The 16583-nt window shown below is 34.5% G+C and overlaps 2 protein-coding genes across 2 annotated transcripts in view; one reads left to right on the top strand and one right to left on the bottom strand.

The window, feature by feature from the left end:
- The first annotated feature begins 1800 nt into the window (after positions 1 to 1800).
- On the top strand, positions 1801 to 11873 carry LOC117121178 (cell division cycle protein 20 homolog). Its single transcript, XM_033266292.1, has 11 exons — positions 1801 to 1948; positions 2370 to 2540; positions 2987 to 3191; positions 4423 to 4652; positions 5249 to 5377; positions 6043 to 6239; positions 6982 to 7076; positions 8092 to 8317; positions 8779 to 8904; positions 9614 to 9731; positions 11288 to 11873. The coding sequence occupies exons 2-11, from the start codon at positions 2435 to 2437 to the stop codon at positions 11467 to 11469; spliced, it is 1614 nt and encodes a 537-aa protein (XP_033122183.1). The 5' UTR covers positions 1801 to 1948; positions 2370 to 2434; the 3' UTR covers positions 11470 to 11873.
- A 3973-nt stretch (positions 11874 to 15846) lies between these two features.
- The window catches only part of LOC117121191 (COP9 signalosome complex subunit 6-like), a 7902-nt gene continuing 7165 nt past the window's right edge, over positions 15847 to 16583 (bottom strand). The window contains exon 8 of the mRNA XM_033266305.1: positions 15847 to 16122. Within this exon, the coding sequence (XP_033122196.1) occupies positions 16051 to 16122 (72 nt within the window). The 3' untranslated portion in view covers positions 15847 to 16050. The remainder of the gene's footprint in view (positions 16123 to 16583) is intronic.

The raw sequence follows: 16583 nt of genomic DNA on the forward strand, positions 1-16583 counted from the left end.
CTCTATGAGGGCGGTATATATAATCCACTAAATTTTAATTTTATTGTAAATTAATATTGATTTTCTTTAAATATTGATATACGCACATATTCACATTGCACAAATAAATTGTATATATATATATATATATATATATATATGTATATAAACTTATATTATAACTTATCCATATTATCATCATCATTTCTTATTGTTGTTATTATTAATTAGCATTAAAATATATATATAAGCATGTATAATTATTAAATCTCTATATAACTTAAGCTACCCTATTTGACAATTCATTGTTTATTAAAATCATGAGTAGCAGCGGAGTAATAACATCAACAAGAAATTCTAGAAATTAATTTATTTATCTGAGACAAATTTTATGATGTCCATTACTTATGCATGCCCGAGAAGCATATTAAATATTTATGTACAAAATATGATATTAAATTTAGCCATCTGCCTACTCACATGATAAATAATTTAAAAAATAATAATAGGCCTATTCAATAATTTCTTCAAAACCTTGTCACAATTATGAAGTTAGAGAATTAAAAAGTACATGGTATAATAACGGGAGTACCCAGAAAAGAAGCAGGTATTAATCGAGAAAAATCATCAATAAAGATTTATTAGATCATTAGATAAAATACCTTGTATATAGATAGGCTTGAGATATCAGACACAGCAAGGTCCACTTTTCATCTTCGCCGTCCCCACTCAATATCCGTTATAGCACGTGTATACACAATACGCATGATATTAAACGCGATCAGATTTTACTATAAAAAAATCAAATATAATTTCCTCATGTTACACTGAATTGGTGTTTAAAAACATCAGGTAATATTCCAATATGGCGACACGGAGGCTTGTCGTGAATGTGTGGTCTGTGAATTCGCTAGCAAGCTTTTGTCGGCTTATTTAGTTATTATTGAATGGTATTCTTTTATGCTATAGAAATTTTGAGTGGCATAATTTTCCATTATTGTATGGTATTCAGAGGATGCTCAGCAAATGAAAATGGTAGCTTTGGTTAATACAATAGAAAGGCCATTGAGAAGAATGAAATGACAGTAGTGGAGTGATGACACAATAGATAGCCTATCGGCACTCATTGATGACACCTAGCCCTGTGCACAATTTCTTTTTACTCTCAATGCACATGGTCTCATTTCTATAGAATTATGACACTCATCTATTCTCGCCGGATTTGAATCATTCAATAGAAATTACACAGGTGACGTATATACTCTTAAGACGAGCACAAAGCCTTTTGAAATTCTCCAGGCCTTGGCTATTGTACAGACTAAATGCAATTTTCTGCTATTGTTTGCATTCCAATGATGGTGAAATTGCTATAGTAATTTGTCCCTGAGATATTATGATTGCTTGATAGCAGATTTATTGGCTGTTCGATACGTTATTAATATTATCTAAAATCACCTATCCATCAAACATATATTCTAACATTTAAATAATAAAAACAGGCACATTAGAGAAATCTAAACAGATATACCTACAGGCCAACATGCTTTAATTACCCGTTTTCCTCCGATATCGTATATCTTGATTTGCAGAAAGAATTTCAGAAATGGACGCACTCATTTTGAAAATAGGGATAGCAATCTAATTGTCTGTAATGTTGATTGCAACACTTGGCATATGTCTCAAAAATATTTATTTACCTTTCGTAACTTCTATTGTTGTATGTTAACCACTAATACTGCGACAAATTTAGGCAAAAGCTAAAAAAAGGTTTCAAGGCTATTTTGACTGATTAAGTTGACAGTCATGCGCCACCACCTGGAACTAGATTGCATGCAGGTGGGAATAAATTCCATTGAAGCAAATCACTTTCCGTGTCTCTACACTGCAAGTGTCCACCAGCAAAGTAAACTACGTTTGTCGATTTACAATTCAAGTTCTTTATCTTAACTGAGATTGTACAGGATAAAAGGTTATTTTATTTTTTTTCATTGAATTTTCCACACTTTGGAAAACGTTTCTAGCATTCTATGATTTATACCAAATCAAATGCTAAGTATTAACCAATATAGATTGCACTGTGTGATTACTAACAATATGGCCTAGAAATGCAATTGATGTGATTGGAAAATTAAAATCGGATTGCTAAGTAGTTTTGTATAAATTATTACCTTGATTGATGAAAAGTCGTGAAACGAACAACATCTTTACGTGAAATGTATGCCAACAGCTCCCCTCCCTAAGACTCAGAGACTTTATAAACAGTTTATAATTTATATTTTTGGCGAGCAAATCAGAATAATTTAAGGATTGAATTAAATATTTTCAACTCATTGTTGAGTTAAACATCTTATATTATTTGCATGGTATTTAAAACTATATTTTACATACAGACTAGGATACTGTTCTGATTTTGCTTATCAGACCAAACACCGTCTGAATTGTCGCCTGTTAAAATATGGCGCACTTTCAATTTGAGTCCACCATAAATGACCTGGTCAAGTTAGACGCACCGATGTTAAGATGTCCTGCGCCCCGATGGCAACGGAAAGCAATGGATAAAGGTAGACATTGAAAAATAGGATAATATTTCAAAAGTGTAATAGAAATGATAAAAACTACGTTTTAATGTTTTTTTTCCCCTTTTTTTCATAAATATTTATCTAATAGAAGAGTTCGGTGGTTTTTTTTTTTACAGTTTAAAACCCAATTCTTCTCAGAACCACCTGATTCACAGGAAACTGTACGCATAATTAATATTAGGTCAAAGACAAGCAACCAAATTTGTGCTGATAAGGGTGATGATAATGGTGATGACGAAGTTGACAGTGGTGATGATGATTGTAATGATGATGATGTTAGTAATTACGACGATGACAACGACGATGATGTTGATGACGATGATGGCAATTATTGTGATCATATTGTTCATCATGATGATTATTTTTTTTTTGGTCTGAATTGAAACAAGTCGTTAACTAACATTATTATATTCATACATTCTTTCTAGATGACCCTAACCATCTAGCCCTGTCACCACTCCGATTGTCTAAACTAAAAACACCAAAGACGACATCTCGACGGTGCAGTTACAAAAACAACTTCACTCCAAACAAAACTCCTAAGAAGACGCCGATGAGATCTCAGGGGAAAGCTAAGCCCCTAGCTGGAAAATCGAAGACTCCAGCCCATGGAGTAAATTACCAAGGAGATCGGTACGTACGTGACATGCGCACCGGGCTAGTTATTGCTGAAACATGCGACAATGCAAATTTGAGCTTAATAAAGTCTTCAATGAAAACTGTAAACATAGGTCACGGCAGATATAATCACAAAATTAGACTTATGAATTGACAAGTTATTGCCAGAATTGTTGCAATTAATTGCTGGTTAAGCCAGTAGTGTAGTGTCAACCGCTGTGTTTCTGTGTTATTTGGTTTACAAAGTGAACTGACACATGATAGAGCAATTGCTAGATGTCAACTGTCAATATAATTGTTAATGGGAGTTTGACGTTTTTTAAATTAATCATCACACTAATTGATGTATTTATTACTACCTGCCTATAAATGATGTTCTGAAATTCTGATTGAAACAAAAGGACACAGATAGAGCCATGTTTTCAGAAAATACCTATACTATTGTGTCACAGCCATCACAAGTGTACTCTCCTTAAAGCTTAGCGCCCCTGCATGTGTGTATATTCAACATAGGCCTATTCCAGGATATTAATTTTTACAACTAAAGCGATTCCAATGTTAACCCCATATGGAGTTTTAAAGTTATTACACGTAACATATACTTTCATCTTGTAATTTGAAAAAATTTCAATAGGCATCAAACAAATATGGAACTTAACAAGGCTGGTAAACAGCACAGCACCATAAGTATCACTACCACTTTTGAGACGTTCTAATTCTCATTTATTATTAGTTTTGATTTCCTTATCTTCCAAATGCTATTACTAATTTTATAATAATAAATAACTGTTGGATGAGATTTGTATTATAATGAGTCAAAATATATTTTATTCAACAAGAAACCGAATAATTGTATTGGCAACACCAAATAATTTTATCTGTAATGATAAAGTGTTCTCAAATACAATGTGATTATAATAGTTGATCATAACATAGCTGATGATTCTCATCATTTTTATATAATATTCTTGACTAACGTTCTATCCACAATATCAAGGAATTTTTATGTGACAAATTTGTTTTATTATGTCCATATTATATCATGGGCATGGTGTTAGAAATTATATCTATTTACTCTCAGCAAATCACATATTTTCCGCATTAAACTTTAGAGTGTTGACATAGCTTTAAAGGTGCTCAAGCAAGATTATCTGACTTGAAAAGGCTGGATATAACTTTTTTTTCACTCTTTAGCAACTAGGTTTGAAGAACCTTTGATGATATTAAACTGATACTCTTTCAACAGATTTATTCCGAATCGTTCAGAAATTAACATGGCTGTGAGTAATTTTAAGTTGACTGCTGGTTCGAATAGTCAAAATTCAAGTGGTCCAGAAAGCCAGGCAAGTGGAGATGAAGACCAGCAACAGCAGAACAAAAAATACTCATCGACTATGGCACACTTGCTTAATGACAACACGGTACAAGAATCAAAAATCCTTAAATTTAAGAAAAACGCCCCAAGAGTTCCAGAAGGTAAAACCGTTTTAAAGTTACTTAGTCCATTACCTTTGTAGACCTATTAAGTTAACTTTTAAACAAGCAGCCTGAATAACGTTTTCATACTATATAAGAAAAATGCTACAGAGATGACAATGCGTGAGTTGGTTAAAAACTAAGGGTAACGATTGTGTGTTTTCTGATTCATGTAGATGTTTTGGTTGCTGGTTCCAAAGTTGTTTCTCTGAATCTAAAATACACATTGTACACCTCATTTTAGAAGAGAGTTTAAAGCCATTTGTCCCATGTCCCCATTTCTAATTAAGACAACAAAGATCGATTTGGTAACTCTCGCTAAATTTTCTATTTTGAGGAATTGGATTCAGATTATTCAGGTAACAGACGTTTTTTACCCTCAATTAGTTTATATCCAACCTTGGCATGTACAATTCACCGATTGATGAGATAGAAATAAACAGATTTATCTGCCGGAGAAGAATGAATAGAACCCATTACTAACATAACAATAGATACTGTAACTAGGTTAAGAAATCAAATTAAACGAATTTCCCAATTTGCCATTGCCAACCACTATACATACTAAATACTTTATTAATATTTACATGTTTTAGGGTTTTCCAACAATTTGAAAGTGTTGTACACATCGAACTGCGGTAGCACAACCAAATGTAAAAGTTACCGACAAATACCACAGAATGCAGACAGAATCATGGACGCACCGCAACTTCGAGACGATTATTGTAAGTTTGAATAAAATCTCCAGAATTGTAAAGATAAATATGTGTCTCAATTTATATCCAAGCATTTATGTCACAATATTGGTGAGGTCGTTTATTTGTGATCCACTGCAGTCCTCTCCTCTTCATCAAAATTATCCTCACCATCATCTTTATCATATTTTTCATCTGATCATCCTCATTTTTCTCATCACGATTATCATCATCATATTTATCATCATCATATTTATCATCATAACCATCCTCATTTTTCTCATCATCATCATCACCATCATCATTTTTCTCATCACCATCATCATAAACATCATATTTATCATCATAATCATTATTATTAAAACTTTGACTTTGTAATGACCCTTTTTATTCCAGCTAGACGACAAATGATGCAGTGGCCTTAAAGACCTCAGGTATATTCTATATAAAGTGCTTGGAGGGCGTGTGGCCTACATTTGAGTGTGAAGAAAATGTCAATCTCTTTGCTTAGTCATAAAGCTTTATGACTTCTTGAACCTACACGCTTTAAATTTCAAATTAACATTGAATTACTGAGTAAATGGACAGACGAATGAAATAGCTAAATACAGTTATGGTGCCTAAATGACCGACAACGTGTAGTCAAAATAAAGTGTAATGTAATTCAGAATTTACATTTTTGTTTTCGTGTCAAGATCTCACTTTGATGGACTGGGGATTGAAGAATTTGATAGCCGTTGGTTTAGACAACGAAGTGTATCTATGGAACGCAAACAATGGCGAAATAACTCATCTTCTGCAAATGGAAAATCCAGACGAATACGTGTCGTGCGTGTCGTGGATAGCCGAAGGAAATGTTTTGGCCGTTAGCAACTCACTCGGACAAGTGCAGGTGTGAATTTTAAAATTAGATTTAACTGTTAACGTTCCTGTCCCCTTTGGTGTTCTACACAATTTTGCATCAATTTTTAACAAAATAATTACATATTTAAAAACGTGAAGATAACAAGAAAATGTTCTTTTAATAGTGGTGCTAAAGATGATGAATAAGATGGCGGGCATGATTATGACAATAATGGGGATGAAGATAATCATGATTATAATGATTACAATGTGATTGTGGTGGTGGCGTTGAAGACGACGTTGTTGATGTTGTCGTTGTTGATGATGTTGATGATCCTATTGATATTGTTGATGCTAATGAACATATAAGAGTGATGATATTGATGCTGATGAAAATGATGACGATGAAGGTGATGATAATGACATGATGACTCATGATGCTGATGATGATAATTGCTGGTAATGGTGATGGTGTGATAAAAGACAATAAGATGACGATGTTGTTGATGAAGCTGGAACGTGTAATGAAGCCAAAAGTAGTGATATGATAATGTGATGGTGGTTATGATTGTTATATTGATAACAGTTATAATGATAATTATAATTCTAATAACTTTATAAATTATGACGGGAGACGAGAGGTTTGATGGTGTCGTTGACAAAGGAGGTGGTAATATAATGTTTTGATACAACTGATGTAATTTTATTTTATTTAGGCCTCGATATAAAAAAAAAACTGTTCAATTTTTGGTGAATCATCACCACTTACAAATTGTTTTTCCGAATTCCAGTTATGGGACGTCGAAAAAGAAAAATGCCTACGAACAATGAGTGGTCACGCAGCAAGAGTTGGTTCGCTCTCATGGAACTCATTTCTTCTGTCCAGGTATGCTTAGTTTGACATAATGGCCGTATTCGACTGGTCGTTCTTCCTTATACCACGCCCACCGTGGTAAAAACCTACTTAACGAAGACGACCATTCGAATAGAAAACTGGTAAAACAAAATGGCTGCATAGTTACCGTGATACACGCTGCGTAATCAAGGCTGCTTCAGATTTTGGCACTATGGGGTTTTTCGTAAAAAAATGTTTTCATCCAGTTTTTGAATTCTGTTAATTATAATTTTTATTTTCTGAAATTTAATCTAAATTATATTAACGCAAATGTTGTTGCTAAACTGACCAATCGGTCATTATTTTTTTTGGTCACGTACATAACTTAACGCTGATTAACGCATTCTGGTTACGTTAATTTTCGTTGTCAACGAAGTCCTTTTTACGAACCAGTCGAATGAAAATAATACTCAACGAAATGAACCAGTCGAATAACCCAATGATTTAGTTCGAAAGAGATGCTTCACAACAAAATGAATTTCTTAATGGGAGGAACAATAATGTAAGAACCTTTCCAACTCTTGTTTAACGAACCAGCTACTCAACCACAATGTTCATATACCCTTTAATAATTCAAAATTTATGTAGTGCTTTATATTGAAATGGCCTCAATGCTCACCGATAGACAATAAAACTTGTATGGTTCATGTGGATGTTTAAAAAAAAAACGCAGTACATTTTATAGTAGAGTAGAAAGTTATCTTCTGGTGTATTAGCCAGTTCACCACCAGAAATAAGTCTTCTGACTTGGTGTTTTATATTTCGGTGTATCTCACAGCTAAAAATCCAATCAAAACTTTGAACCTAACTTACAGACCACAAATGCACAGCAAAACAAGTACAACACTGCATCCATTTCCGGAAATGTAAGGTGCGATGCCCGCCAGATCATTACCGTCTTCCATCTTTGAATCGTTGATTTCGTTGTGTTGACGTTAGGCATCTAAATAAAATTCATTGTTATTAATAATAAGGTTCTTAATATTTGAACTTTATTTGAAAATAGTGGCTCACGGAGCGGCGCAATACACCAGCATGATGTGAGAATCGCGGACCACCGAATTGCTACTCTGAATAACCACACGCAAGAGGTATGCGGACTGCAGTGGAGTCACGACGGCAAGTATCTGGCCAGTGGGGGCAACGACAATCTATTGAATATCTGGGGTGGTGGGTTAGGGAACGACACCACTCCTATCCATAGCTTCACTCAACATCAAGCTGCAGTTAAGGTAATAGTTACGATATTGTATGATGTTATTTTATTTGGTATAATATTACTGGATGTATGTATAGTCCAAGTGAAAAACCAAATATTATACCAAAGAATAACAACTTTACAATGAATGAAATTGAATTAAATACAGCATAAATTAGGTGAAAAGTACATCAACAGTAAAATTAAACTGTTGAATGTTCTTGTTCAAAAGATTAATAAACCTAGTGTTTTAAAATTAAAATCGAGTTTCGGATCCGGTAGAATGTACTTTCTTGCTGTGGTAATGAGGAATGCTGTTTACAAATTAATTAGGCATAAATAGATAATTTATAAAACATTAAAAAATAAAATGAAAACATTGAATTCCTCATTTCAATGATTACCATGAAGCACAAGATCGAAATAATTTTATTACAGAATTTTACTACGAAAATCATACTAAAAATGTATTATGTAACTTTTAATATATTTTAGGCATTGGCTTGGTGTCCATGGCAACCATACTTACTTGCTAGTGGTGGTGGTACGGCAGACAGACACATTCGGTTTTGGAACTGCAACACAGGGTCTTCTCTTAATAATGTTGATACAAACTCTCAAGTAAGTCAAAAACATTTTTAACAAAATGAGATCAGTCGTTCTATGCATGCTAGTTTTATTGGCATGATAGCCTACTAGATTTTCGAGCGCACATTGTACTTTCAGATGCTGCAGTGGCTGATCCAGGAATTGTAATAGTGGGGGTCCCAGTCGGTGACTGCCACAAATAGAGGGTCCACCGACCTCAGCCCCACCATGGATGGGGCTGTCAGAAAAGTTATGATTATGGAAACTCTAGGTGGTCGGAAAGGGCGCACTCAGACTTAAATCTGCATACAATTTTTCCTTTTTTTTTTATTTCGAAAAAAATAGCCCCCACCCCCTCTTAAATCAACTATTGAAGAGCTAGAATTTTCTGTGTTTTACTCAACGGTTTTTAAAATTCAATTTATCGTAAGACACATTGATGTACATTAAGGTATCTGTAACTACGTTTTATGATAAGGGGATAAAAGAAAAAATGATTTACTAGATATTAATAGAAAAATTGAGGTTGATTCGTTGATGCTTAATTGATTTATTCACTGGTTGATTGATTGGTTGGTTGTTTGATTTATTAGTTGATTGATCTAATCACTGATTAATCGGTTGTATTTGATTGATTGGTTGGCTGATTGATTTATTAGTTGATTGGTTAATTCATGGAATTACTAATTTATTTATTGGTCCATCCATTCGTTCGTTCTTTAATTATGCTCATACTGCGCAGGTGTCAGCTCTGCTCTGGTCCCATGAACACCGGGAGCTGATTTCAAGTCATGGATACTCACAGTTTCAACTTACAATCTGGAAATATCCCACCATGGCTAAAGTTACAGAACTTAAAGGTATTGTTCCATTAACCTATTTTGAAGTTAAAAAAGTTTATTTCATTGTGTATTATTTGTGGGATGATGACGTAACTGCTAAATCATTATGGAAAACATTTTTAATAACCAACATGATTATTCGTAAAGGTTATGAAATGAACAGAGAAAATCCTCGTTCTCCAGATACACTGGTTATTCTACTAAGTAGTTGAGATTTATCGCATGTACTTATTGTTTTTGTAAGGATACGAGATTCCCAATGATTGATTACACAAAGTAATTAAATACAACAATAACAGTAAATGTTTTTAAAATAGTGATTATCTAATCGATTAAGATATGGACCAACATTAAGGATTAAACAGCATTGTCGCGTTGGCACCAGATGAACACAATACCTTAAATAGATTTCTCGACTAAAATGTATTCATTCGAAGCTCTTCGTTTTGATTGGATGAGATACACCGCGTAACTTCATTTACATGTATACGCGCTCGCTGAACTGTGCGCATTGTTATTACTTAAGCTCAAGAGAAAGTCTCCTTTAAGTTGGGTAAATAACGCTAAAAATAGGTTATGATTGATGAGGATTTACAGGCAGCAACTACGGTACTGTTCGTAACTATAACGCGTAAACGTCATCCATGGCTCTGATAATTCATTTATTCGAAGGTCACATGTTAAGCTCATACTTTCATCTGTATTATTGTTCATATTAATGACACTCCTCATATCACTTATCATAACATTTTATCTTGCTGGTAACGCTTCAGATGCAGCTTTTTCAATATTTTCTCTTTCCCCCGCCAACGCATACGTATACGCCAAACCTCGTTGCGTTTGCATTGTTTACACGTCAATTTCAAGCCCTTCATTCTGTACTATTAGTAGTCATGGCGTACATTGCCTTTCTCGCGTGTGCGTCACAAATACGGGTAAAACAAGGTTGTCGGATTCTATAGCTGGCCTACATTTATTTCTTTTTTCTCTTTATACCGGGTTACCGTCCTCCCAGAGAGCCAAATACGCATAGAACATTAAAAATCACGTGAATGACAACGAAATATATATTTTTTTAAAACAAAAACAAACAACAAAAAAATTAAGATTAACAAGAATTATCTACACCTGCATCCAAAAAAATTTGAGTACCTAAAAGCAAATCTTTTTCTACCATATTCATCTGCCTTTTGGGCAAAATTAATTTTCCCGCCGAACTGGATCTGGTAGGATACTTATAAACAATTACTAAACTAAATAATTACTCAAGACTATGATGGTGACGATGATAAAAATGTTGGTGGTGGTGAAAAAAATAAGATGGTGAAGATGATGACAATAATAATAGTGCTGGTGGTGTTGGTGTTGGTGATGACGATAATTCAGTTCCTAAATGATGACAAAGACAGTGAAATAGCGATTCAAATTGAAGTTGAACAATAAAAAGTGTTAGATAATCAGCAAACAGCAATTTTCTTTGCAATATAATTATTACATTTCTGTGTACATTCCCCTGCTTGCCTTAGGTATTGAGAAAAAAAATGATTGATTTATGTATATCTTTGATTGATTAGGTCACACAAACCGGATATTATCCATGTGTCTTTCACCTGATGGTACAAAGGTCATGTCTGCTGCAGCTGACGAGACTCTGCGCTTGTGGCGAACCTTCGAGGGTTTAGAGAAACAGAAGAAAACAACTTCCAAAAACAAGCATGACATGCGAAGCAGCATAATTACCAAAGGGATTAGATAGGAATGCTACTGTTTTCAAAGATGTCCACTTGATGAAAACGCGTATTAGAAAAACAGTAAAGAGTTGCCAGGAAATGACCTAGCAATGAAATTACGCGCAGTGCGTTTAGAAGCAATGCCGTTTTGATTTTTGTTAATGCAAGTTTTAACATACAGTGATAAAAATGAATAATAAACTGATACTCATCAATGTAATGATAGATTTAAAATACTGCTTTTAACTAGACCAAATATTTTTATTATTACTATTGTGATTATAGGCCTACTACGAATAACATTTGTTATTTTAAAGTATAGATTTCAACATTAAATATATATATTTTTTAATTTTTATTCATGTATTACTGTTTGTGTTTTATAATTAGGTATTAAAATATCAGAAACATTTTAGTGACTGTTTTTGAAGAGAAAGGTGGTTTCAGCTCCAGTACTGTACCGTCAACTATTGTTTTACCTTGCTGTCATTTCAAAGTTTTAAAACCTTTGCAATTGTTGTAAATAATAATTGTATTACAGCTAAAATTTTAGAATGTATACAAGTGTATTTTTGTGATTCCATTTATTAGTGTGTATCTACTGTTGTGATGTCATTAAAATGTGTAGACTTTATTATACATGTGCCGGCTTTATTTTATTATTAATGTTTCGTTTATGGACCCCAGACACAGTTCTACGATTAATAAACCTATAGACTCCCGCGTGATAAATCGGCTGATTGATATGTAATTAATATTGTCGTCATTAATTTCATATCACAAAGGAGGCGAGGATACAATGCACTTAAATTAATATTTCGATTCGAATGGAAAGCGTAGTGAATAGCGAGGCGACGTTGTAGCTGCGTCTACACGGGAAACGCGTATCGATCATCTAATCTAATTGCGTCTCTCCATCGTGAGGTATGGGTGCCGACTTCCTCTCGTTAGTACAGATTTTTAAGCCCAAAACATAAATTTACTAAAGAATTGATTCAACCAGCATACAGAAGCTAGGTCGAATTGGATTTCGTCTGTTCAGAAATTAACAAAAAATACAAACGTCTGTTCTGCCATGCGTATATATTTAGTTTATTTATTTGTTTCACATTCTCAGATTAAAACAGAGACCAGCCAATTCTGGCTTATGAGTGAAATACAGGACATTTTTAAAATCCAAGCAAAAAACACGATTAAAAATGTTTTAATAACAGGATATACAAACATTTCTTAAAATATGATTTACTTAAACACAATAGACTGCCGTAAGGAGATAATTTGGTAGGCAAATTTAGCTACCCTATAACAGTGGTTGCCATTGCTTATTAAAAAATTTAATTTGCCGTTAGAGTCTGCAAAGGATGGGTTGATTTGGAAAATATAATCGTACAGGTGGGATCTGAAATCATTATATATTGGGTAATTCATTTTCAATGCTATTCAAGTTGCACAGACTGCATATGAAGTAATATAAAAACTTAAGAACAGAAATTTTCATTTAGGGTAACCTGTGCATGTAGTATTTTGTAATTAGGCTACGTGCTTGTGCCGGCCTATTGTTGGATCATTCATTTAAAACATTAAAAATTGTAGTAGGCCTATTCAATTGTTTTAACGCAAAATTCGTACGAATTTCATTATTGATAAAACATACTTGATTGGGCGAATAAGTTTCCACTACGGAGTACATTTGCATGTCGCACACTGTATTGTCTATCATCATATAAGACGAAAACGAGTAACTTCCGACTTTCTAGAAGAGTTGATAATCATTCATTAATTAGCCTACGTTTAGGTACACTTATATTTTAGTCATTCAAAAACCTAAATGTTTTTATTAAACATTTAAGTGATATTTTAAAGTGTAGTGAAAACTGAATTACATATATTGATCTGTCCAAAGGGAAGTTAATTTTTTGGAGAAGTTAAGGAGATTATAGGGGGCGCTATAAACAACTTAGAGCAGCTTACCGTACTCGCGCGAATAAGCGCCCGTTTGAATAAGCGCCCCTCTCATAAGATTTTCTTTTTAGCAAGTCAATAATCCAATCAGTTGTTGGCATGATTTGAGCTGTAGAGTGGAAACACATTTTTCTTCGGTCAATATCAAAATGAGATATTTCTCTTGGACAGATGGGAGCTCCGATCCCTGGACAGTATATTCCAACTTTATCTTTTTATATTGTCTATGCCTATGTCCTACTTTTTTCTCCGACATTTAGCACATTCTCATCTGAGTTTTCAAGAAAAAATACAATGAACCTGCCATCCTGCTAATCTCAATCGGCCGATGGTCAACAAGCTAACCACTAGCATCTGCTATTTTACTGTAATGTAAATATTCACGCATTTGTCATGAGCCATGTTCTTTGGACGATTATCTTTTCTGACCACCATTCGTAATGTCCTTATATAATCATTTTTTTCATTCACAAAGTGCCTCTTGAATTTAATAATTTCCCATAAGAACCCCTCGATTTTCATCTATTTCCATAAGCGCCCCTCAGAAAGTGCAAAAAATATTTTAAGCGCCCGGGCGCTTATTCGCCCGAGTACGGTAGTTTAGCCGGCTAAACTGGTTGGCCACTGGTATGCTAATACAAGTTATAATTTGCACACGGTCTTTCGGATGAGACGTTTAAGACGTCGGTCAATATGTAGCCCATGAGCATCATAAAAGAGAATGGATTGCCTCCACCCCACAACCACAATCCTTAGATTACCAGGTTCAATATGCTGAAGTTTCTACTGTTTATTTTTGTAACTGTAGGGTGGTTGTATGAGACTTCTTTCCAAAACTGATCCAACTTGGAATCTTGAAACTTTTGGCTCATCAGCGCAACGTTGCTTGCCTCGGTTTACTCTATCGTTATTTTAATTGCCATTGCTTTGAGGAGCTTTTTCAACTTATGCCATCTGCTCCTAGGTTTTCACAGGGGTGGTGCCAGCCCCTCGTCGGGGAGAAAAAGCACAATTCGCCGGGAGAAAAAAAAATTACATGTATTTTCTACATATTAGTAGACTATAAAATTGATTAAATAAGCCTTTGAAACCCCTAAATTGTCAAAATTTTCGGGGCTTCGCCCCCCAGGACCACTTCCGAAACCTTTTAATCGAAGCTCGACCACGCCCACTTTGCATTCGTCGGGGAAATCTGACCCCTTGTCGAGGCATCGGCCTCCCTCCCCCCGTTGGGAAAATCCTGGCGCCACCCCTGGGTTTTCAAGAAACACCCAATTTGATTTGTCTTCCACTCTCAAACATCCTATATGCAGTACTTTTTCAAATTCACTTGCATTTGGCTGGTCTTATGAAAAAGCTGATTGTTTTCCAATTTTCTTTTCATCAAAATTTGTGTCAACCATTTTCTTTTCAACTACAGTACCTTAACTACTTACCGAAAGCTCAGATAAGATAGTATAATACATACTCCAAGTATCGAAATGCACGCCATAGGGTCGGGATTCAATATTTCGACATTAATTATGTCATTATCAGGAATGATGATTAACTATTAACCGTGAGTGGCAGGGGAGATTGTGCAACATCAAATCACACAAAACAAAAACTTCACAGTTAGGGATGAACTCACAATGCTGCTATAATTACCAAGTCTTTTTGAGAGCCAGAAGAGATTGAAACAGTTCGAGTTTTACTGATTTCAGACTTTATTCTCCACAAATCAGGGAACTATGCAAAAACCGTAAAACCTCGAATTGAAGTCCTGGGCTTCTTTCTTTTGCAAACTTTAAATGGGCTTCTTTCGAGATGGGCTTCTTTTCAAAATGAGCATTATAAAACAATAAATACGGCCACCGTAACATCAATCTGTATCATGGAGTGTATTTAACTGACATTAAATCACCTAAACTACTGTATAAACCAAGCTTGTTAATTGATTTTGTTTTTTAAAATTCATGTACAGTGTATATACTGTACTATCTCAAAAAGAAGCCCATGGGCTTCTGTCGAGGCTAATTTTGCAAACTAAAGAGTGGGGCTTCAATTCGTGATGGGCTTCATCTCAAGGTTTTACGGTAATATATTATAAGCTTATCTCAATTCTCTGAAAAAGCAATCAAAAAAAATATTTTTAATGCTTATTAGCCTAACCAGAGAGTTGGAGTGTTTATGATTCGTAGTAGGAGGTTCAAACTTCTACATTTTACTTGAATCCTTAGGCAAGGCACTTTGCCTATGGTTGATTTTCTGCACACAGGAGTATAAGTAATTCGTAGGGTTAAGCTGGGCACTCACCGCAGCCGATGGTGATAGGCAATACCCCGATGTGTGGGCAATGGATCGTTTTTAATGATCCGTGCTAATTAATAGCTGTAATATTTTCCCTTTGAGAGCTGAGTGTTCTAATAATTATGTTGACAATGTGAAGTGCACAGAGGCCCTTTGGCAAATTCAATAATATCAAACTTTAATATCATCATAAATATAAATAAAAACAAGAGCCAGCTTTAAAAAATAATATAAAGATGTTTTTCTTAGCCTATCAATGATAGTAACCTACAATAAATTTCCACAATGTGATTGTTGATCTGATGATGATGATGATATTAACAGCAAAGATGTTTCTTGTACAAGATTGCAGGATTTCAAAAGAATAGACCACGCATACGCCGCCCAATGCCTTGTCTATCGTAGAGTACGTTGAACTTATTTACAAACTGAAAACAAAAAGAATAATTACAATTTGGCTTGCAAAAATAATAATAATAATGATCTACTAAATCATTCAAACCACACAACACTCTACACAAACTTTTGGTAGCGCCAAAGGACCCAACATCCCTTGGAGAAAAAAATTTGGAGTTCTATATCATATTAGGAGCAGTATCTACATATATAAAAGGCACACCAGTTGCCAACTTGGGAACGGATTTAAAGATCAACAGTCTAACACCCCCAGCTGCAGATTAGCAGCGAAACATTGGAAGAAAGTGCTTAATCAGGACAGGGAATTTCACCGCCATGTGAAAAAATCTACTACTACTCTACTACTGTTTTCAACGAAATCATCACCGGTATAAGTAGAATTGAGGATACTGTATACATAACAAAACCAGAGCCTTGCAGGCATCAACGTTCCTATGCATGATACATGACTTAAAAAGTATATATACATATG

Source organism: Anneissia japonica, unplaced genomic scaffold (assembly GCF_011630105.1).
Source record: "Anneissia japonica isolate Jap-2015-1 unplaced genomic scaffold, ASM1163010v1 scaffold993_len1110182_cov180, whole genome shotgun sequence".
NCBI lineage: Eukaryota > Metazoa > Echinodermata > Crinoidea > Comatulida > Comatulidae > Anneissia > Anneissia japonica.

Bases quoted from the DNA above. Each gene is read 5' to 3' on its own strand.
- LOC117121178 (XM_033266292.1), top strand. From the start codon at position 2,435: ATGGCGCACTTTCAATTTGAGTCCACCATAAATGACCTGGTCAAGTTA. The intron at 5,378-6,042 runs GTAAGTTTGAAT...TTTCGTGTCAAG, and splicing joins GCAACTTCGAGACGATTATT to ATCTCACTTTGATGGACTGG. The intron at 6,240-6,981 runs GTGTGAATTTTA...TCCGAATTCCAG, and splicing joins ACTCACTCGGACAAGTGCAG to TTATGGGACGTCGAAAAAGA.